This window comes from Peromyscus californicus, unplaced genomic scaffold (genome assembly GCF_007827085.1).
Source record: "Peromyscus californicus insignis strain IS unplaced genomic scaffold, ASM782708v3 Scaffold_23__1_contigs__length_62951481, whole genome shotgun sequence".
NCBI classification, from domain to species: Eukaryota; Metazoa; Chordata; class Mammalia; order Rodentia; family Cricetidae; genus Peromyscus; species Peromyscus californicus.
This window is the reverse complement of record NW_026294534.1, coordinates 50,761,070-50,779,400: the sequence shown is the minus strand read 5'-3', so window position 1 is coordinate 50,779,400 and position 18,331 is coordinate 50,761,070. Positions and strand designations below refer to the sequence as shown.

The 18,331-nt window shown below is 38.4% G+C and overlaps 1 protein-coding gene across 7 annotated transcripts in view; it reads right to left on the bottom strand.

Annotated features, from left to right (window-relative positions):
- Nek1 (NIMA related kinase 1) overlaps window positions 1–18,331 on the bottom strand; it is a 131,761-nt gene that overhangs the window by 33,698 nt on the left and 79,732 nt on the right. For 6 of the 7 annotated variants that reach the window (XM_052752340.1, XM_052752339.1, XM_052752338.1 and 3 more), the window contains 3 exons: window positions 12,263–12,391; window positions 9,477–9,542; window positions 9,175–9,403 (listed from right to left, as the gene is read on the bottom strand). In XM_052752340.1, coding sequence (XP_052608300.1) covers window positions 9,175–9,403; window positions 9,477–9,542; window positions 12,263–12,391 — 424 coding nt within the window. Of the gene's footprint in view, window positions 1–9,174; window positions 9,404–9,476; window positions 9,543–10,743; window positions 10,831–12,262; window positions 12,392–18,331 lie in introns of those variants that run through there. The other variant, XR_008221476.1, reaches the window with a different exon arrangement.

The window sequence follows — 18,331 nt, the reverse complement described above, 5'->3', positions numbered from 1 at the left end:
AACTCCACAAATTAAAATTCAGGGTTTTGCCCCTAAGCAAAAATAATCAACCACAATATGGCCAACCAATCATAACTAATGTCCAAATGACAGAGATGATGAGATTATCACTGAAGAAGGCCATTTATAGTGATTATTATAGCTGAGTTCCGGCCATGGGGGTGACAGTAAGAAAAGTTGGGCTGGTATGTAGTCCTGCTGTAGAGGACTTGCCTAGCATGCAGAGACTCTGGGTTTGAACCATCACCAAAAGAAGGAAAAAAAACAGATTGGTGCTAGACTTGTAGGAGGGAAGACCAAAAGAAAACAGGAAAAATAATGGCTAAGAATTTCCCCAAACTGGTGACAGCTATGACTCACAAATCCAAGAAACACTAGCAAAAGGATGTGACAACAAGGTGTGTCACCACCAAATTCACTGAAACCAGGGCTTCAGGAAAACGTCTAAGAAGCAGCAAGAGGACAATGGCACACTGCATCCAGAGGAACGGCTGAGACTAAGTTACAGATGACTTCCCGTTGTGAGCAGTGTAAACTAAATAGTGGAGCAGTGTGTTAAAGTAGGAAAGAAAAAAGTATCAGCCTAGAAGTTCACAGCTCATTAACAAATATTTGCTGAAGGCAGTCATAATAAACTTTTACAGACATATACAAGTTGAAAGAACTTGACGTTAGTGATATTATAGCACAGCTTATATCTTAAAGGGGCTCCAACATGCAGAGGAAACAGTGCCAGATGGAAATTTGCTCATCACAGAAGGGAAAGAGCACTAGAAATGGCAAATATGAAGTAGATACATAGAACCTTTTCACTTACTGCTTAAGTCTCCCTAAGAACTAATGACTAGAATAGATTATGAATTTTATACCATAAATACAAGCAAAGCAATTACCTCACCCACCGCAATAACAACACAAAGGTAGGAAGGGAATAAGTGCAAGACTGTTAAAATGCTGCTATAGGTTAAGTACTGAAATCAGTTGGAAATAGATTTCATAAGAGTATATACTGTTAACTCTAAATCAAATCCTGAGTTTTCAGAGTAATGAACTGTAGCTAAGAAAGCAAGAGGAAATAGAGAAAAATATCACAGATGAAAAAACAGAAAATAAAGCAAAGTGGTATATTTAAATTATGTAGAACGTAAATAGTATAAAATACTAATTAGGTGTTATGAGTGGATTAAAAAAAGCAAACCCACATTCAATATAAATGCATAGACAGGCTGAGTATGGGAAAGAGACAGATACCAATTTAGCATTGAGCAAAAGAATGTAGAAATGACTACACCAATAAAGAATTCTTTATAATAAAAAATTAAAAATCACAACACAGATGCCTCTCAAAAAGCCTAAGTCAAAGAAGCCAGAAACAAAAGAACGCAAAGCTCTTAGGGTTGGCTCCCATGGCATTCTAGAAGCAGAATGACTACTCTAAGGTGGGGAAATTTCAGACAAAGTAGTCTCTGGAAGACAAAGGTCAAAGTCTGATTGAGGAAGGCCTGTGACACTTCTTGGGATGATGGTGATGCTCTATGTACTATTAGTAGTTAAGAGTAAGTAGGTCCACGCATTTGCTGGAACTCAGCAAATGTACAGTTACAGTGTGTACATATCATTATCCATAAGTAACACAAAAGGAGAAATAACTTCTAAATAAATACTGAATTCCGATGATGACTCTATGCTGTGAGAAACGTACAGGAAAGTATACAAATGTCTGTAGTTAGTACTCTGAGTCATGTCAAAAATGAGACTGATGAATAGAGCATAGATATTGACAATGAACAGTAAAGTACTAATGATATAATGTAAATGGATAGTTTATGACAGCCACTGTAAAATTCTTTAAATTTTTCTACACATTTGAAATTTCTCATAATGAAATTCTAGGAACTTAAGTACGACAGTACAATGGGATATTATAACAACATAAATGAAGAGAATTTTAATGTACTACTATAATAAGGTCCATAAAACACACTTACAGTCTAGAATAAAAATAATAAAAACTGCACATGATAAATAATGCAAAATATCCAAACAACAAGCTAGTGTGAGCAATTGCCTGGTAACAGGAAGAACTGCCTCTCATGTTCGCTAGAGATAGGCCTATATGATCACTCGAGATTCTAGGAAACTACTGCCCCAGGTCTAAAGCAGAAGCAGAACTGACCACCCAGTCCTGGTGTTTTTGGTTTACTTGTGACCAGTCTTCCTTACTTTCTTAAGAAATAGGACAAGCTGAGCATGGTGGTATACACCTGGAACCCCAGGACTCAGAAGTTCTGAGATAGGAGCTCCTTGGTGAGTTCCATGTCAGACAGGTCTATATAACCCTGTCCAAAACAAACAACCAACCAACCAACCAAACAAACGACAAAATAAATTCCTTACAAAATCAATTTCCAGGAAGCTTATGTGTATTTCTCACCTTTGCCCCCTACCCAGTCTTTCCTACTGGCAGTGGTCTATTACTCCAGAGCAGTGGTTCTCAACCTTTCTAATGCTGCAAGTAACCTTTTAATACCCCATGTTCTGATGACCCCCAAACATAAAATTATTTCTGCTGCTTCTTCATAGCTGTAATTTTGCTACTGTTATGAATCATAATGTAAATATCTGGGTTTTTCAATGGTCTTAGGTGACCCAGTGAAATGGTCATTCGACCCCCAAAGAGTCTCGAACCATGGGTTGAGTATCTCTAATCCAGAAGCCAAGTCATCTATAGCCTCCTACCTCAGACGTCTCAACAGGATTTGTGTGTCCTTTTATTTATTGACTATTTTACTGTATAAAATTTGAGCTATACGCACAGAAAGCCCCAGAACATGTGGTACATGTCAGACAAGCTTAGCTAAAAAGCTTATATGTTAAAAGGAAGTACAATATACTTAAGCAAAAGAAAAAAAAAACACATACAGGATGATTATCAATGAAAATAAACTAAAAATCCCACAAGGAAATTCATCACTTTAAATTCTAATAAAAAATGAAAAACGAATGAGGTTTACTGTTCACTGAGGGAAGAAAAAGATGTATGTCTATCGGAATGTACAGAACTCTATACAATAATGTTGTTGAATTTACCAATAGGAGGGGCTTCAGTGACTGACTAGCTTTGTTCGCTGATAGGAAAAAGTAAGGCGAGCAAGGACAGAAGGAGAGGAATTAGAATCAAAAGCAGACACGTTCTTAGAGCGTGTTATAAAGAGAACTTTCACAAATGAGTGACTGCTCATGAATTAGGATGGGGGAAAGGAATAAACATCATATAAAGCCCCGAGAAGAGGGAGGCGTGAGAGCTGTGGAAAGAAAAGTGCAGACGTGTAAGGGGTGGTGCGAAATGAGCAGTCCACAGAGAGACAGGAAAAGGAAATGGGCAGAGTGGCACGAGGAACAGGGGGAGAGCCCAGTGTCCCGGGTCAGGAAGGGGCTGCGGGCTGTATTCTAACTGTGATGGAAACCAGCAGTTTGAGGACAGCAGCGTGACATGGTATACGCTGTCCTCATAATTGGTGAGAATTAATTTCAAGTCTTTTTAGAAGGTTACAATGTCTCTACGACCCTATCAAGTGACCCCACCTACCCTTTCCATTTCACTTCCTAGAAAAGATCTACATTTTTTTCCTACTTCCTCGCCTTCCACTTACTTTTTAAACGGATTTTATGTATTCCTTTGGTACAATGATGACTAATTTCCTCAAGCTCACAATGCCGCTTCAATGACAAACATAACATAAAATATAGTCCTCAATTTGTCATCTTTCTTCCAGAAATATTCTGTGCTTCCTTTTGAGTCAAACCAGTTCTCCTACTGTTCTATATATTCCTATGCTTTTCATGTGCGTGCAAGTGCGCATGTGTGCACCGTGTGTAAGCCAAAGGACAGCCTCAGCTGTTGTTTCTGACGTATTGCTATCCAACCTGGTTTTGTATGTTGTTGCTGTTGAGACAGGGTCTCTTATTAGCCTGAAACTGGAAAGGAAGAAGAATGTTTAAAAAATGTTTGGACACTGCAGCAAAAGAGCTGGCCCCAAGAGAGCTGATGGCATGGGCTTAGGGGAGCTGGCTCCACCCCTCATCCGAGGGGGCGGCCCTAGTGGCCTGGACTGACAGACAGCTCAGGCCCACAGCCAGGCCTTGGGTTGGCCCACTCTAACATCTACCCCATCTAGGACTTGCAGAAGCTCATGAACGGACTGGACCTGTGGAATGATACCTGCAGGACCTCCAGGACTCAGACTGGACTCAGCATACCTGAGAGGAGGTTTGGTGAGGATCCAGTGAAGCAGACCAATGACTCACTGGTATGAACATCTGCTGGTGATGCTGACTGGACAAAATGGGTATCTATGTGACACATGCTCCCAGTGCCGCCAGGACAAATGAAGAGGTGCCAGAGAGGTGGGAAGGATGGAGGAGCAAAGAAGGTTTGGTTTGCTTTGTTTTGTTTTGTTTATTTGCCTGTTTTGATTTTTTAAAAATTTTTTTGGGGGAGGCACTGCAGGGGTGAGTGAAATAAGGGTGCATGATGTGAAATTTCCAAAGAATCAATGAAAAAATTATGTTAAAAAATATGTGATGAAATTTTCCAAATTTGACAAAAGCTATAAGCCTACATAGTGAAGAATTTCAGTATAGTGATATTTTATTTGTGCTGAAATGTGATTTTATTTGTATGTTAATAAATAAAGTTGCCTGGGGCTCAGAGCTAATAGCAAGACATAGCAGAAGCTGGGCGGTGGTGGCACACACCCTTAATCCCATCAGATGGCAGGCAGAGTCTGTGTGTTCAAGGACATAGTCAGCTTGGAGACACACACCTTTAATCTCAATACCAACCATAGAAGACCTGGAGGTCTGTATAGACAGGCAGTGACGAGGAGGTCATGTGGTTGGGTTTACAACCAATGAGAAGGCAGAACAGAGTCAATAAAATGACAGATACACAGGAAGTAGGTCTCTTTGGGAAGGGGAAGGACGGCGGCAGCGGGTGGTAAGAAAGCGGTTTTAGTCTCAGCTCTTAGCTACTGCTCTGACCTCTTGGGCTTTTAACTCTGCATTTGGCTCTGTGTTTCTTATTTAATAAGACCGTTACATCTACATTTCAGTGAGTCCAAGGAGAGGAAGCAGGAAGAAAACTATACTAAGATACTTCACAATCATACCATTCAAAACCAGAAATAAAGAGAAATAAATAATCAACAGGCTGGAGAGTAGATCAGCAGTTAAGAGCACTGGGAGTTTTTCCAGAGGACCTGGGCCTGACTCCCAGCACCCACATGGCAATTTACAATGGTCTGTAACCAGTTCTAGGGGATTTGACATCCTCTTCTGCTGTCTATGGGCACCAAGATGTACGTGGTGCACAGACACATATGGAGGAAAAACACCCATACACATAAAATTATACAAAATTTTTGAAAAAAGAGACAAAATGTTATAGCAATCACGCAAAAGTCATGTATGTACAGGGGAACAAACATGAAGGCTGTGACTCCTGTGAGAAGACGGTAAGGAGACACTGAAGGCCGTGACTCCTGAGAGAAGATGGTAAGGAGACGTATGAAGCCCTCCCTCCTGTGAGAAGTTATAAGGGCGCATTTTTTGAACACAGGAGGATAAAAGAGTTATCCAGAACTCTAACCCAGAAGTAACATCTTTATATTCTAAACATCTATATTTGGGAGGAGGGTGGGGTGTAAATGGGAAGGGTTGGATGAGGGAAGGAGGAAAACAATGTAATTATGTTTTAAATTCAAAAAACAAAAATAAAAATATATTTTATGTGTATGAGTGTTTTGTCTTCTTATATCATTATGTGCATGCCTGGTGTAGGAGAAGGTGCTGGAGAGGTCAAAATCAGGAGTTTGAACCAGTAGGTGGTGGCGGACGCCTTTAATCCCAGCACTCAGGAGGCAGAGGCAGGCGGATCTCTGTGAGCTGGAGGCCAGCCTGGTCTACAGAGTGAGTTCCAGGACAGCCAAGGCTACACAGAGAAATCCTGTCTTGAAAAGCTAAAAATAAAAATAAAAAATAAAAAAATAAAAATAAAAGAGGGAGTTTGATCCTCTAAAGTGGAGTTATGACAGGAAAAACAGCTGCTTTGTAGAAGAGACAAAACAATGAAAGCATACAAGCCTGCGAAGTACCCAGTGTCTGCCAGAACCTCACAAGTGGGCACAGGCTGCAAAGCCAGCACTCCAGGACATAGCTCTCTTGGTCTACCCTGAGCAACAGAGAAGGAAAGAATCCCTTGATTTCACCTTTTTCTGGGTCCTGGACGGGTGCAGGGTACAGGAGTGGTTGAGAATGTCAGCCAACAGAAGACAGAACTGGGGAGACCGCAGCTGCTTCTCTCAGGAGAAGAGTGGTATCGAGAGACTGGGTAAGGCAAAGCTGCGTTTCTCTTATGTTTGGTTACATGGCTCTAGGTGCAAAAACAGACCTAAATTCCCAAATCCCAGCCTCCTGGCTAGATGGAAGAGTCCTCAGAAACCAGAAAACACTAGGTGACAGAGCACAAGATTCAAGGGCGTGATCTTGTCACAAGATTTATTAGTACTTCAGATTACTGTTCCTACATGCACACGTGGATCTGTTCTTGTGTAGCTTAACAAAGACTTTGGAAATGGAACCAACAGATTCCTGTCCAGGTCCCACACTAGGAGGTGGAATACATGCTAAGATCCAAACAGCATCGACAGGCTGTGAAAAATGAGCTAACACCTGAACCGTGAACCACAGGAGAACACAGAAGAACTCACAGCTAACCCGACCCTGGTCACCTCCTGCTAACGCAACTGTATCAACATTCTCTGTGGGATTTAAGCAAGACTCCAAGCCTCATTAGGCAATATTCAAGATGAAGACATAGTTAGAAATTATTTGACATACAAAGAAATACAAAATCTCAGCTGTTACAAAAAACAGTCAACACAATGTTAACCCAGATGCTGGAATTACATAACAATGGTTTAAAAGCAGCTACTATAAAAATGCTGCAGGAAGTAATCATAAGTTTTCTTCTAAGAAAAGAAACTGAACATATTAAAATAATTACACAAAACTCAAATTCCAACATTTATAAATAAAAACTGTACAATAAATAAATAAAGCCATGTTTGGATGAACTGATGTTTTGTTCTACAGGTGTTAAAATTTACTGTAACAGATACCATAAGGGTTGCAAAATGTAAAATATTTACTATCTTCTTATGTAGAGAACACATTTGCTGACCTCCTTTTTATTTACTTAAATTTTTTTATTCTTTGAGAATTTCATACAATGTATTTTGATCATATTCATCCTCAACTTCACTCAGATATGCCTTTCTTTCCTCCCACCTCATTTTATGTCCTTAAAAAAAATAACCCACTAAGTTAAATTTGTGTTGTCTATACACCCCTGGGTACAGGGTCATCAGTGAAGGAAGAGAGAGATAACAGGCGGAAAGAAAACCGACTCTCCATCCCCCAGAAGCCATGAACAAAATTGAAATATAGTTAGGCAGAAACAGAATGCCATGAACTGCCTCCCCCTCCATGCTAGAATGCTAACCAGCTTGATCTTCTCTAGACAACCACAGCTACTATGAGTACAGTGTGGTGCTCCTGTCAGCCCAGAAGACACTGTTCCATCCAGTCCTCCTCCACTTCTGATCTTCCCACCCCTCTTCCATAATAATTCCTGCATGCTTGTGTGCTCTCTAGCACCCCCACCCCGTGTGTGTGTGTTATAGTGCATGTTATAGATACTCTATTTGTGGCTGAGCTCGGCACTTCCATGTATTCTCTGTTCTTTGATCAGTTAAGTTTTTACATTAACCACCAGCAAGACCCAATTCTAAACTCTCCCTGCCATACTAATAAATCTAAACTATTTCTTGGAGTCACATGTAGAACCCTTCACAATAAGGATTTGTGCAGCCCTGACAGGGGTCCTTGTTTGATTTTTCTTGTCATGAAAATTGAGTTTTAGCCATCCATGTTGAGTTATATCAAGTTCCCTTCATAAGAGCTGGGAGTGAGGGAGGGTGGTACACACCTATTATTCCAGCACTTGGAAGACAAAGGCAAGACAATCATGAGCTCAAAGACAGGGCTACACAGTGAGACATGATGAGATAAAACCTCTTACCCTGGAGTCCTGGTTGTTCTCTGTCTAAACCCTTGGCTGGGCTCTGACCAAGTGCATCACATTTACTACTTCCTTGGCTTCCAAAGACTCAGTTCTTCCATTTTAAGTATTCTCAGAGTAGCCCATTATTATTAGTGTGCTATCAATTATAACTGCCTTTCTACTTGCAACCCTTTCCACTATATCCTATCCTCCTGAAGAGGGACTATGCCTTAACTTTCATCGTGTTTCTACTGCTTCAGAGTGGTTGGCATACAGCAGATACTCAATGAAGAATTATTGGGCTTCTGTACAACTCAAAATCAGTTAAAATGATCATTGTTCATAGCCACACTTGCCTATTTCGAGTGTGAACTAAAAAGAACATATACTTCATCGTAAGAATAAGAACACAGTATGTGCTTGGGAATTCTTGGTAGGTAAACCATAACATCTAAGGGGCCTTTCTGAGCTTTTATTGCTCTTGTTTTCATTAGGAATTACTGCTAGAGTTGGGCATGATGGCATGTACCCAGCATTCAGAGGCAGAGGCAAGAGGACTATGAGTTCAAGGCCAGCCTGGTATATATATAGGAAGATATTATCTCATAAAACCCAAAGCGGGGGAGCCAGGCAACACACGCCTGTAATTTAAGCACTGGGAAGACAGAGGAAAGAAGACTATGAGTTTAAGGACAGTCCTGGATAACAGTGAGACACTGTCTCACCCACCAGGAACCCCCTTCACTCCAACCAGAACCAAGAACATAACAGATTAACATGGTGTGAAGGGTTCAAACAGTACAATTTAAATACATCTCCCTAGTTCTCCTCTTACTATACTCTTATATAAAAATCCTTGCTACTGAAAAGGCCAAAGCATTTTTCATGTTCTTTATATTTTACTGGAAGATATTTCATGCCCATGAGGAAGATGCACAGAATTCTTCTACCTCTCTCAACCCGTCCACATGCTGGTTCCTTCGGATGGCCAGGATACAAGTTTGTGTGAGTGCTAAACCAAGATAGGACATGGATATGCTCATACATACTCTCACTTGCAGAGAAGGATGAATCCAGTGTCACTTCATCCAGAGGAATCACAAGCTGGCCTCCAACCTCCCACTTCTTACGATCAGAGGAAATGGCATTTTCTCTCTCATACTCTTCGGCATCTTTATGACCAGCAATCTCACAAGAGTCAGAGTGAGGATGCTTTTCCTTTTCATCTTCTTGAGCTTTAAGATTTTCATTTAGCCTACGCAGTATTTCTCGCTTACTCTGAAACAGTTACAGTGTAGTAAGCAGATCATTAAATAAAACGTCTGAAAGAATCTTTGAAAACTGTACTTACTGAAATAGCATTGTTGCTCTTTTGCATTTCTTCTGAAGTTTCTTGGGTATCAGTTAAACTTCCGTCCTTTAAACACAAGATGGTTGAAAAGTAAGAGATAAAACCATTTTAGAACTCTATGTTAAAACTGTTCATATTTTTGTTACTTTTAGTTTTTCATTCAGCTGACCCCTGTAAACTTCTCTCATTCCTGTACAATGTTAACATCGCTTCTTTATCAGTAATGATAAACATTTAACACTATCAATCAGTTAATAAACAATATATGTAAAGGTCAATTCTCAGTCATCTGTCATGTTTGTGGATTACTGCTAATAATGTCCTCTTCGGTATCTAATTTTTGATCATTTAAAGTCAATGACAGATTTTATATATATTATATATATATATGTATATATAATATATATAATATATACATATATTATATATATATAAGAAAATTCATATACTTTGTTTATTAGAGCTAGGAAAAGGGTTGTTATTTTTTGCTTTTTAAAAAAAATATGATTCTTGGGGCTAGAGAGATGGCTCAGTGCTTAAGAGCATTGGCTACTCCTGCAAAGGACCTGGGTGTGATTCCCAAAACCCACAAGGTGGCTCACAACCAACTGTAACTCCAATTCTAAAAGATCCAACACCCTCTTCTGGCCTCTAGGGCACCAGGCAAGCACGTTGTGCACAGAGATACATGCGGGCCAAACAGCCATAGACATAAAATAAATACCTATAAAAAGAAATCAGCCTGGGGACCAAGCTTGCCTCATGCAAGTGTTCTACTAACTGAGCTAAATTCTTAGTCACAGGGATGTTTTGGTAGATTAAGGAATTCAGATGTGTTATTTTGAAACCATCTCTATGTACACACACACACACACACACACACACACACACACACACACAGCCAAAGCATTAAACATAATTGACAACTAGCTTTCTTTTCTATGGAAAGAGGTTAGCAAGAACAGATTTTTAATCATTTGTGTCATTAATAATGTAAATTTTGCTTCTTTACTATAATAAAGATATTTTTAAAAACTTAATATTTAAAACTATATGAAAAGGAAAAGATTAGTTGTTATGAAGGTTATGACAGTGTGGCTAAATAATCTTCAAAGTTTTAAATAAGCAGTTTCTATAAATACAACACAGTAAGAAAAACCATTTAGTCACATGGATTATCTCAAATTTTATAATGTTTGAAAAATATGAAAGAATATAGTGATCAGATTTAAAGTAACACATGTAAATGAGACAAGGAGGATTTTACCCAGGAAAGCAGTCAGAGAGATGAACAGCTACTTGAGATGTGAGACTGGGTACCAGGAAGGCAACCACACAATGGAATCTAAAGTTGCTGTAAACAATGTGGCACATGCAAAGTCATTATCAGAAAGAGAGAAACCTACTGGGAGAACAACAGACTCTTACACGGGCTCTGAAGAGTGACCAAGATACAGTTTCATACTTTGCCTTATTTTCAAGATAAACACAAAAGCTGCAAGAAATCTGTGTAGTAATCAATAACCTCTGCAGTATGAAAAAAATCTAATGAATCTCAAAAAATACAAGTCACAGACAGTTGCTACTGGGTTAGGAAAACAGGGTTATTAAGCTGTAGGGCTCAGCAGACTGTTTTCAGGGCCATTTAAGTCCAGGCAGGCACTCCACATTCTGAGCCCTTTCACCCAAAACAGTCCTTTTAGACAGGGAACCTGGTGCACACTTGCAAGTTTAAACTTACTTGTTCACATATTTTTGTTTGTTTTATCTGTGTGGCATACAGAGACTCAGAAGTAGAAGGCTAAAAAAAAAACTAAGTACACCGAACCTCATTTACCATGTTACAAAATTTCAAATAGTTACAGTTTGTTCCTAGAGCTAGTTACTTTAAATACTACAGAGATATTATTCTTAAAAAACTTGCTAATCACGCTAGCAAGGGTCTAAAACTGTCTGCCACATTATTTTCAGTAGTTGCTTTCACATGTTTTTACTCCATTTATTGAGTGTATGTGTAGGCTTGCTGCTGGGGCTGCTTCAACTACATGGAAGTCAGGGAAAGTCTGTGGGAGTCGTTCTCTCCTATCATGTGGGTCGGTCTCAGGGATCCAACTCGGATTGCCAGGCATCGTGGCAGGCACCTTTCCCCACTGAGCCATCTTCCCAGTCTGTCAGTAATTGTTTTAAAGTAGGAAAGAATCATTTCAGCACAATGCCCCCCACTCCTACACATGCATCTGTGAGACACTGGTTCTATGCTCTCTCTACTCCCGTGTCAAAACCCACGGGTGTTCAATTCTCATATCTAAAATGGTAAGTGCATATAACATACGTATCTCCTCCACAGACCATGAATCATCTCTAGATTAGTTACAGTACCTAACAGAATGACATGCTGTATAACTTGTCATTGCATGGTTTAACAGCATAGAACATCATTCAGTACTACAGATGCCACGCGTACAGGTCTGTGCAGTACCATCAGCAACAACATGACTTTTGCTCCTAAACACTCGGGGTCTGAAACTGATTTGACTTTGTATATAGGGACTCCTCAGAAGCAAAGTGCTCAAGGTATATTTATCCATGATAGAGTTCTAGATAAAAATCTATGGGCAGAAAAGTTCCAATATTCAGATGAACCCCCTCCCCCCCCAAATTCAAGAAGATAATTTTTCTCTAGAAAAAAACAAGGAGACATTAGGAACTAATGCCAATTTATTACATTTATTTTCACTTAAAATAATCTTTAGTCTTTGAGGAATTCTGAATTTTATGAAACTTACCAGGCCTACTTCTTTCAAAGCTGAAGTCACAGAAATAACAGGTTGCATCTGCTGCTTTGATGGAGAACCTCCTGTTTCTTGATGCTCCAAAGGTAGAGAAACATCTGAGCTCCTTACCCTCACGACCAACTGCAGGAGACAAAATACACAGCTAAATACATGAAATTTCATATCTTCATGGAGAAAGAAAAAGCCCCAAGATCTCTTTTATGTATAGTACAGATAATTTCTCATTCCTTAATGACTCACTGGGTTGGACACTATGATATATGCTGATAGAACAGTGAACAAGAAAATCCTACAGCTGTTTATGTAAATACAGCCATGTGTCTATCAAACACTCCTAAATAAGACTGGCTACCATTGCACTAGCAATCTCATAAAATGATTCCCCTCAAAAGTCTTCTAGGGTCAAGAGGAATGCTCAATAGTTAAGAGTACTTACTTCTCATGCAGAGAACCTATGTTGAGTTCCCAGCACCAATACAGTAGCTCACAACCATTGTTAACTCCAGTTCCAGGAGATCCAATGCCCCTTTTTGGCCTCCATGGACTTCTGCACACACTGGTGCACATAATCTCACATAAGCATAAACATATATCCATAAAAATAGTAAATACACACAAAAGCAATCTGTAAATGTCTTATAAAATATTTATTTTAATCTAATACAATGTTTGATGTAAAAGTAGTTTATTAATTTTACATTTCAGAAAGAAATGCTTCTAAAATGTCTTGCAATTTTGTACTGTTTTCTTAAAGCCCAAAAACCCATCTTTCAACACCAGGCTCTTATTATAAAAGTATCAACATGAATAATAATGGGTGAGTGACAGATCCACAAAGTAAAATTTACTTATTACATTATATCAATATACGTTTGTAGTTATCATGCACTAGCCATTGAGACTCTAATCAACGTAAAGATTGTGAGCTTAAGAGCGTATTATTATATTTTGTAATTGTGTGGATGTGTGTGCACACAGTGTATATGCATTTGAGTTCCAGGTGACCCCAGAGATTCTCCTGCAGCTAGTGTTTCAGAAGTTGAGAGCTGCCTGACGTGGGAGCTGGGATCTGTACTCAGGTGTTCCACAAGAGCACTCCTGAGCCATATTTCCAACTCCCAAGACAGTGAACTTTTAAATAAAGAAGCAGTGGAATTAGGTGTGCTGTTGGGAGCATGGAGCTACTTGCTGCCAACTTCTTCTCTTTCTTAATCACTAAGACTTGCAGTAAGTATATATTTCAGGTAGTATTTACTGAGCTATGCATAAAGTGGTAATTCTAATATTTAGGCTTCCAGATTTTTTATACCAGTACCTATTTGTTTAAACAATGGCACAACTGACTTAACTACAGGCCAATAATATTAATCATACTGATTTCAAGATTTGAAATACATTTTTAAAGTATTCAGAACTCATAACAGCCAAGCATTCTCATTCTGAAGGATTATGCTAAAATATTTGAAACTGTTTTGTTAATACAAGAATGTATATTCAAAGCTTTCAAATTCTATGGAAATAGGAATAAGTTCTAAAATTGTCTGGCACAACATCAGCATTTTTTAGAATATATTAAAAGTCATTTAAAAATTAAGTGATTTCATAAAAACTGGAGCAGACACCAATCAATCACAATTAAGGAAGTGCTTAGAAGCACTGGTGTTGAGAACAACTGTGACATTTTTAGACTCTTGTGTTAATTCTCTTGAAGAAATGCTTTCTAGTATCTCAATACATGAGTCTGATTCTTTTATGAGTAAACCAATTCAGTAGACAACATCTACTAACAAACTGAAAGCTGCATTATGTTCCTATCTGGACCAAACCCCATCCAGACAGTGAACACCCAGAATGAGGAAGGCTCAGTGTTCTCTCCTAAAGGGTTGCAAACTCTAATGGAAGGGGAAACAGCTCAATTTCTGTGTTACTGAGAAACGGTAAATGGTCTGAAGTAGAATGAAACAACAACAACAGAGCAAGAACTGACTGTGCAAGCCAGATGAGGGAGGTGCTGAGGAGAGCAGCCTCCCCAGCGCCCGGAGCCTCAGCAGCCCTTCCGAATCAGTCAGATACTTCTACACTCAGCCTCAAACGCAAATTTACTAGTGTTGTGAGTTTTCATTACTTCTTGGACTCTCTGAGACTCAACTTTTCTCCTCTAACAAAAGAGTAATGCTCACTTTCTCTTCTCTGAAGAGATCAAATGAAATAAGTTGTGTGAAGCACACAATTATTGATTTAACCTTTATCAAATAAGATCATTTGGCTTAAGCACCAAAAGCTTAGATTGAATTACTGATGAATTAACTTGCAGAAAACAAGTTTCTGATCTTTAGAATACAGAAATCAAACAAAAAGCCATCTGTGTATAATCAGAGTTTAAAGTTTAGGCAGTGCATTGGACATTTTAGAACAGAAAAGAAACAGTGATCCACAAGTCAAATGCTTTACATTATAAATTCAAAGAAAACTAAGATTCAAAAAGATCAAAAAGTAATATAGTTGTATGAATAATTAAGTAGAAGTTACCATATGTCTTGAAACAATTTCACTAAGGAAAGGATAGCATCAAATGTCCTTCTCAACTAACAGTTCATTTTAATTCATGATTTTAAGGATTATCTTAAAAGTCATTTTTTAAATTATTGGGCAAGCACCTATAAACAGGGCATAAAGGAAATCCCATAAAGAAAAATCCATGCTCTCAGTGTCTCAACAAATTATACCCCATTTGGCCATAATTATTTTTGTGTATGTATGGAGGCTGAAGATTGATGTCATGTGCCTTCCTCAGTCATTCTCCCACTTATTTTAGGAGGGATGCTCTCTCACTGACATCCTGCACATCTGTTCTAGAGTGGTTGCTCAGTATCCCAAGGATCATCCTGTCTCATCTCCCTAGTACTGCAGTAACAGCAGTGCACTGCCTTGCCTAGCTTTTACATCAGTGCTGTGGACCTGAATTCAGTCCCTTAGCTTTCGACAGCAGGAACTTTGCCATGCAAGCCATCCCCCTGTCTACATTTATCTATACTTGTTAAAAAGACCTTTCAGACCAGGATATAGCTCAATGGTAGAATAGCTGTCTAATATAAGAAAGGACTTGATACTCAGAACCCTAAAAATTAAGTTTTTCTTATCCACATAATTCCTATATACATAAACATAACTATTATATAATTAAGATACTAGTGCAACTCTCTGAAAATGTAGGCACATGGTCTCAGGTGCCCTAGGTAGGGCTGATGGCAGAGCTCAATTAGGGTGTCTAGCATTTGTCTAACACAAAGCCCTGGGTTCCATCCTGAGTACTGCATAAACCCAGCTTGGTGGTACATGACTCAAATTCTAGCACTCAGTAGATAGAGAAAAGAAGATAAAACATTCAAGGTCATCCTTAGCTACATAGTAAGATAGCCGGGGCTATGAGAGCCTGTCTCCAAAACAAAGTAAAACCCAAACTGTTATGCAATCCTTAGCTTTGTTCTAAGATCAAGATGGCAAAACCTTGAGTGTGAAAATTCCTTATCTTGGTCTCAGTATTTTCAAGGAAGCCATAACGTGTAATTAGTAGAAGTATTTCTGTATTAAACTCAACCTTGAGAGAAGCCTAAAGTAACAGAAAAGCATCTAAGTTCAGACTGCCCAGTTATACAGGGTCTGACACTAGAGAATCAGATTCGATACAAGCTGTGCTTATGTGATGATGGAAGAGCTCAAGGGAAGTCATTCCTAAACTAAAATAGTCACACTCCTAAAATGATGTGATACAATATAATGTACCTTGACTATCAAAGGAGAAAACATTTCATTGATCCCTCAATTCAGAAAGCTATCAAACGGGAAATAAAAAATAAAAAAAAATAAAACTGAACTCTAAAATAAGTTTTATCAGTCTACTCCAGGGATAAGTCCTGATAGGCTAGCCAATCCTATGTAGTCAGCCCTAAGTACATACATATGAGGAACACTAAATGGATTCAGTAGCTTGTATGTGAGTGTCTGTATGTGTGTGCAATAATAATAATTAAAGAAAACGAGGTCATGCGTTTGATAGGGTGTGTTTATTAGGAGGAACTGGAAGACAGAGGCTATAGAGTGAAAGTGGTGTAAATATAGTACTCATATATGAAATTCTCAAAATGAGATAGGTTTAAAAAAACAAAACAAAACAAAACTGCTGGTGGCCATGTCAGAGGAGCAGCAGATGGCAAGTGACCTCAGGGGATTGGCCCACCAGGAAAAAAAAAAACGCTGATGGATAAATCTTTGATAGGCAAGGCCCCAAGACCACAGACTTCAGGATGTATTTTGCTTCTGCTGTGCCTTCACATGTTGCTGCTGTCATTTTCCTCCAGTATCTGGCATAGTGTGAATGGGTGTGGGGAGATCCCCACTGCCTGTAATGTAGTGTGATTATCTCATGAAAACATACTGTTCTACTGGGCATTTTTACCTGTGGATTATTGTGAAGATGATTTCTTCTTAAGTTGTACTGTCTAACTGATAATAATAATGTTAGTTTAAATAGAGTTTTGTTAATTAAAAATAAAACAAGGAAGTTTCACACAGCTAGAACACATGAGTTTCTATTGAGGAGCCATATAGACTGTGACTTAGGTTAATGATTAAGAAAAACAACTGAGTCCAAGTAGCCCACCTAGCTTAAACTGTTTTAACCTTAATGTGGGGAGATGTGTTCACAGGTTTCAGAGTGAATCATAGCTGAAACAAAGCTTTGAAAATAAAGTTAGACTAAGATGTTTTTGTTAAATAGCTTTAAGGTGAAAAACCCCAAGAAAACAATCTAAAGTTTCAGAAAGGCACATTGTTGAGTGAAGAACTCTTTAAGGTCAAAGAACAAGAACAAACAGCCCAATTATCATTAGCTGATGTGCCTTTCTTGCTAGGATTGGTTGATGACCAAAGGTGATGATTAATTCCTTATACCCATTTCTGCCCTCAATCTCTTGATGTAAAAAACTATTGATGAGTAGGTATGCACCCTAAAGATTTAAAGTAGAGCTGACTGATTGTTTTTCATGTATAAAAGTTTAAGTTTGTGATTCTTTTAAGGTTCCTTATAAAATTACCTTTCAAGATAGATAAATAATAAAATGATTGGTCCTTCCTTTGTAACTGCAAAACACAGCCTGCCAGTAAAAGAAATGGCTGAGAAGAACATCTTGCTTGCTTACTCTGTTAATCTATGACAAGTTGCTTGGGTTCTTGGGGATAATTTGTTTTTCACCTGTAATATATAAAATGCTTAACTGTGTTAAAGGATATAGAAAACATGCTGTTTTTCACTTGTATTCATTGTAATCATTCACTTGAAAAACAGAATGTAACCACACTGGAATTTCTATATTGCCTAAAATAGTTTGCTTGGGTCTATAAGCTGTAAGGGAAAAAAAAATAGAAGAAGGAGAAGGAAAACATCAAGAATGAGAAATAAGGAAGAATAAAGATAGAAGGAAAAGGAAAACATCAAGAATGAGAGAATTAGGAGGGAAACATGAAGAGAGAAGGAAAAGATCAAGAATAAAGATAGAGTTAGAAGAAAAACATCAAGAGAGACAGAAGGGACATTTCTTGGTAGAGATAAGAAAAGAGAATTTAGAAGAACAGAAAAAGGAAACTATTAAGAGAGTATGTGAGTGTCGTTTTCCCTTAGCGCCCTCAGATAAAAAAGGTTTAATATACTGACTCAGTGGATTCCCATGTGCTGCTGGAGACTGGCCCCCAGGCAGCAATAAAAAAAAAAAACCACAAAGTTGTATAGAAGACAAAACCCATAAAGTCTTAAAAACCAAAAAAAGTCAATTTTTAAAATGAAATTGATCATATGGCTAAGTCTAGAATATTTACTTCCTTCTAAGCGTAGGTTTACAAAACTCATTCAGTTTTAAATATAAAATTTTCAATAGGGCTAAAACATTGACTTGAAGTTTTATAAGTCAGATGTGTGTGTGTGTGTGTGTGTGTGTGTGTGTGTGTGTGTGTGTGTGTACACACACATACATACACACATATATATGTAGCTAGAGTTTTCCTGCC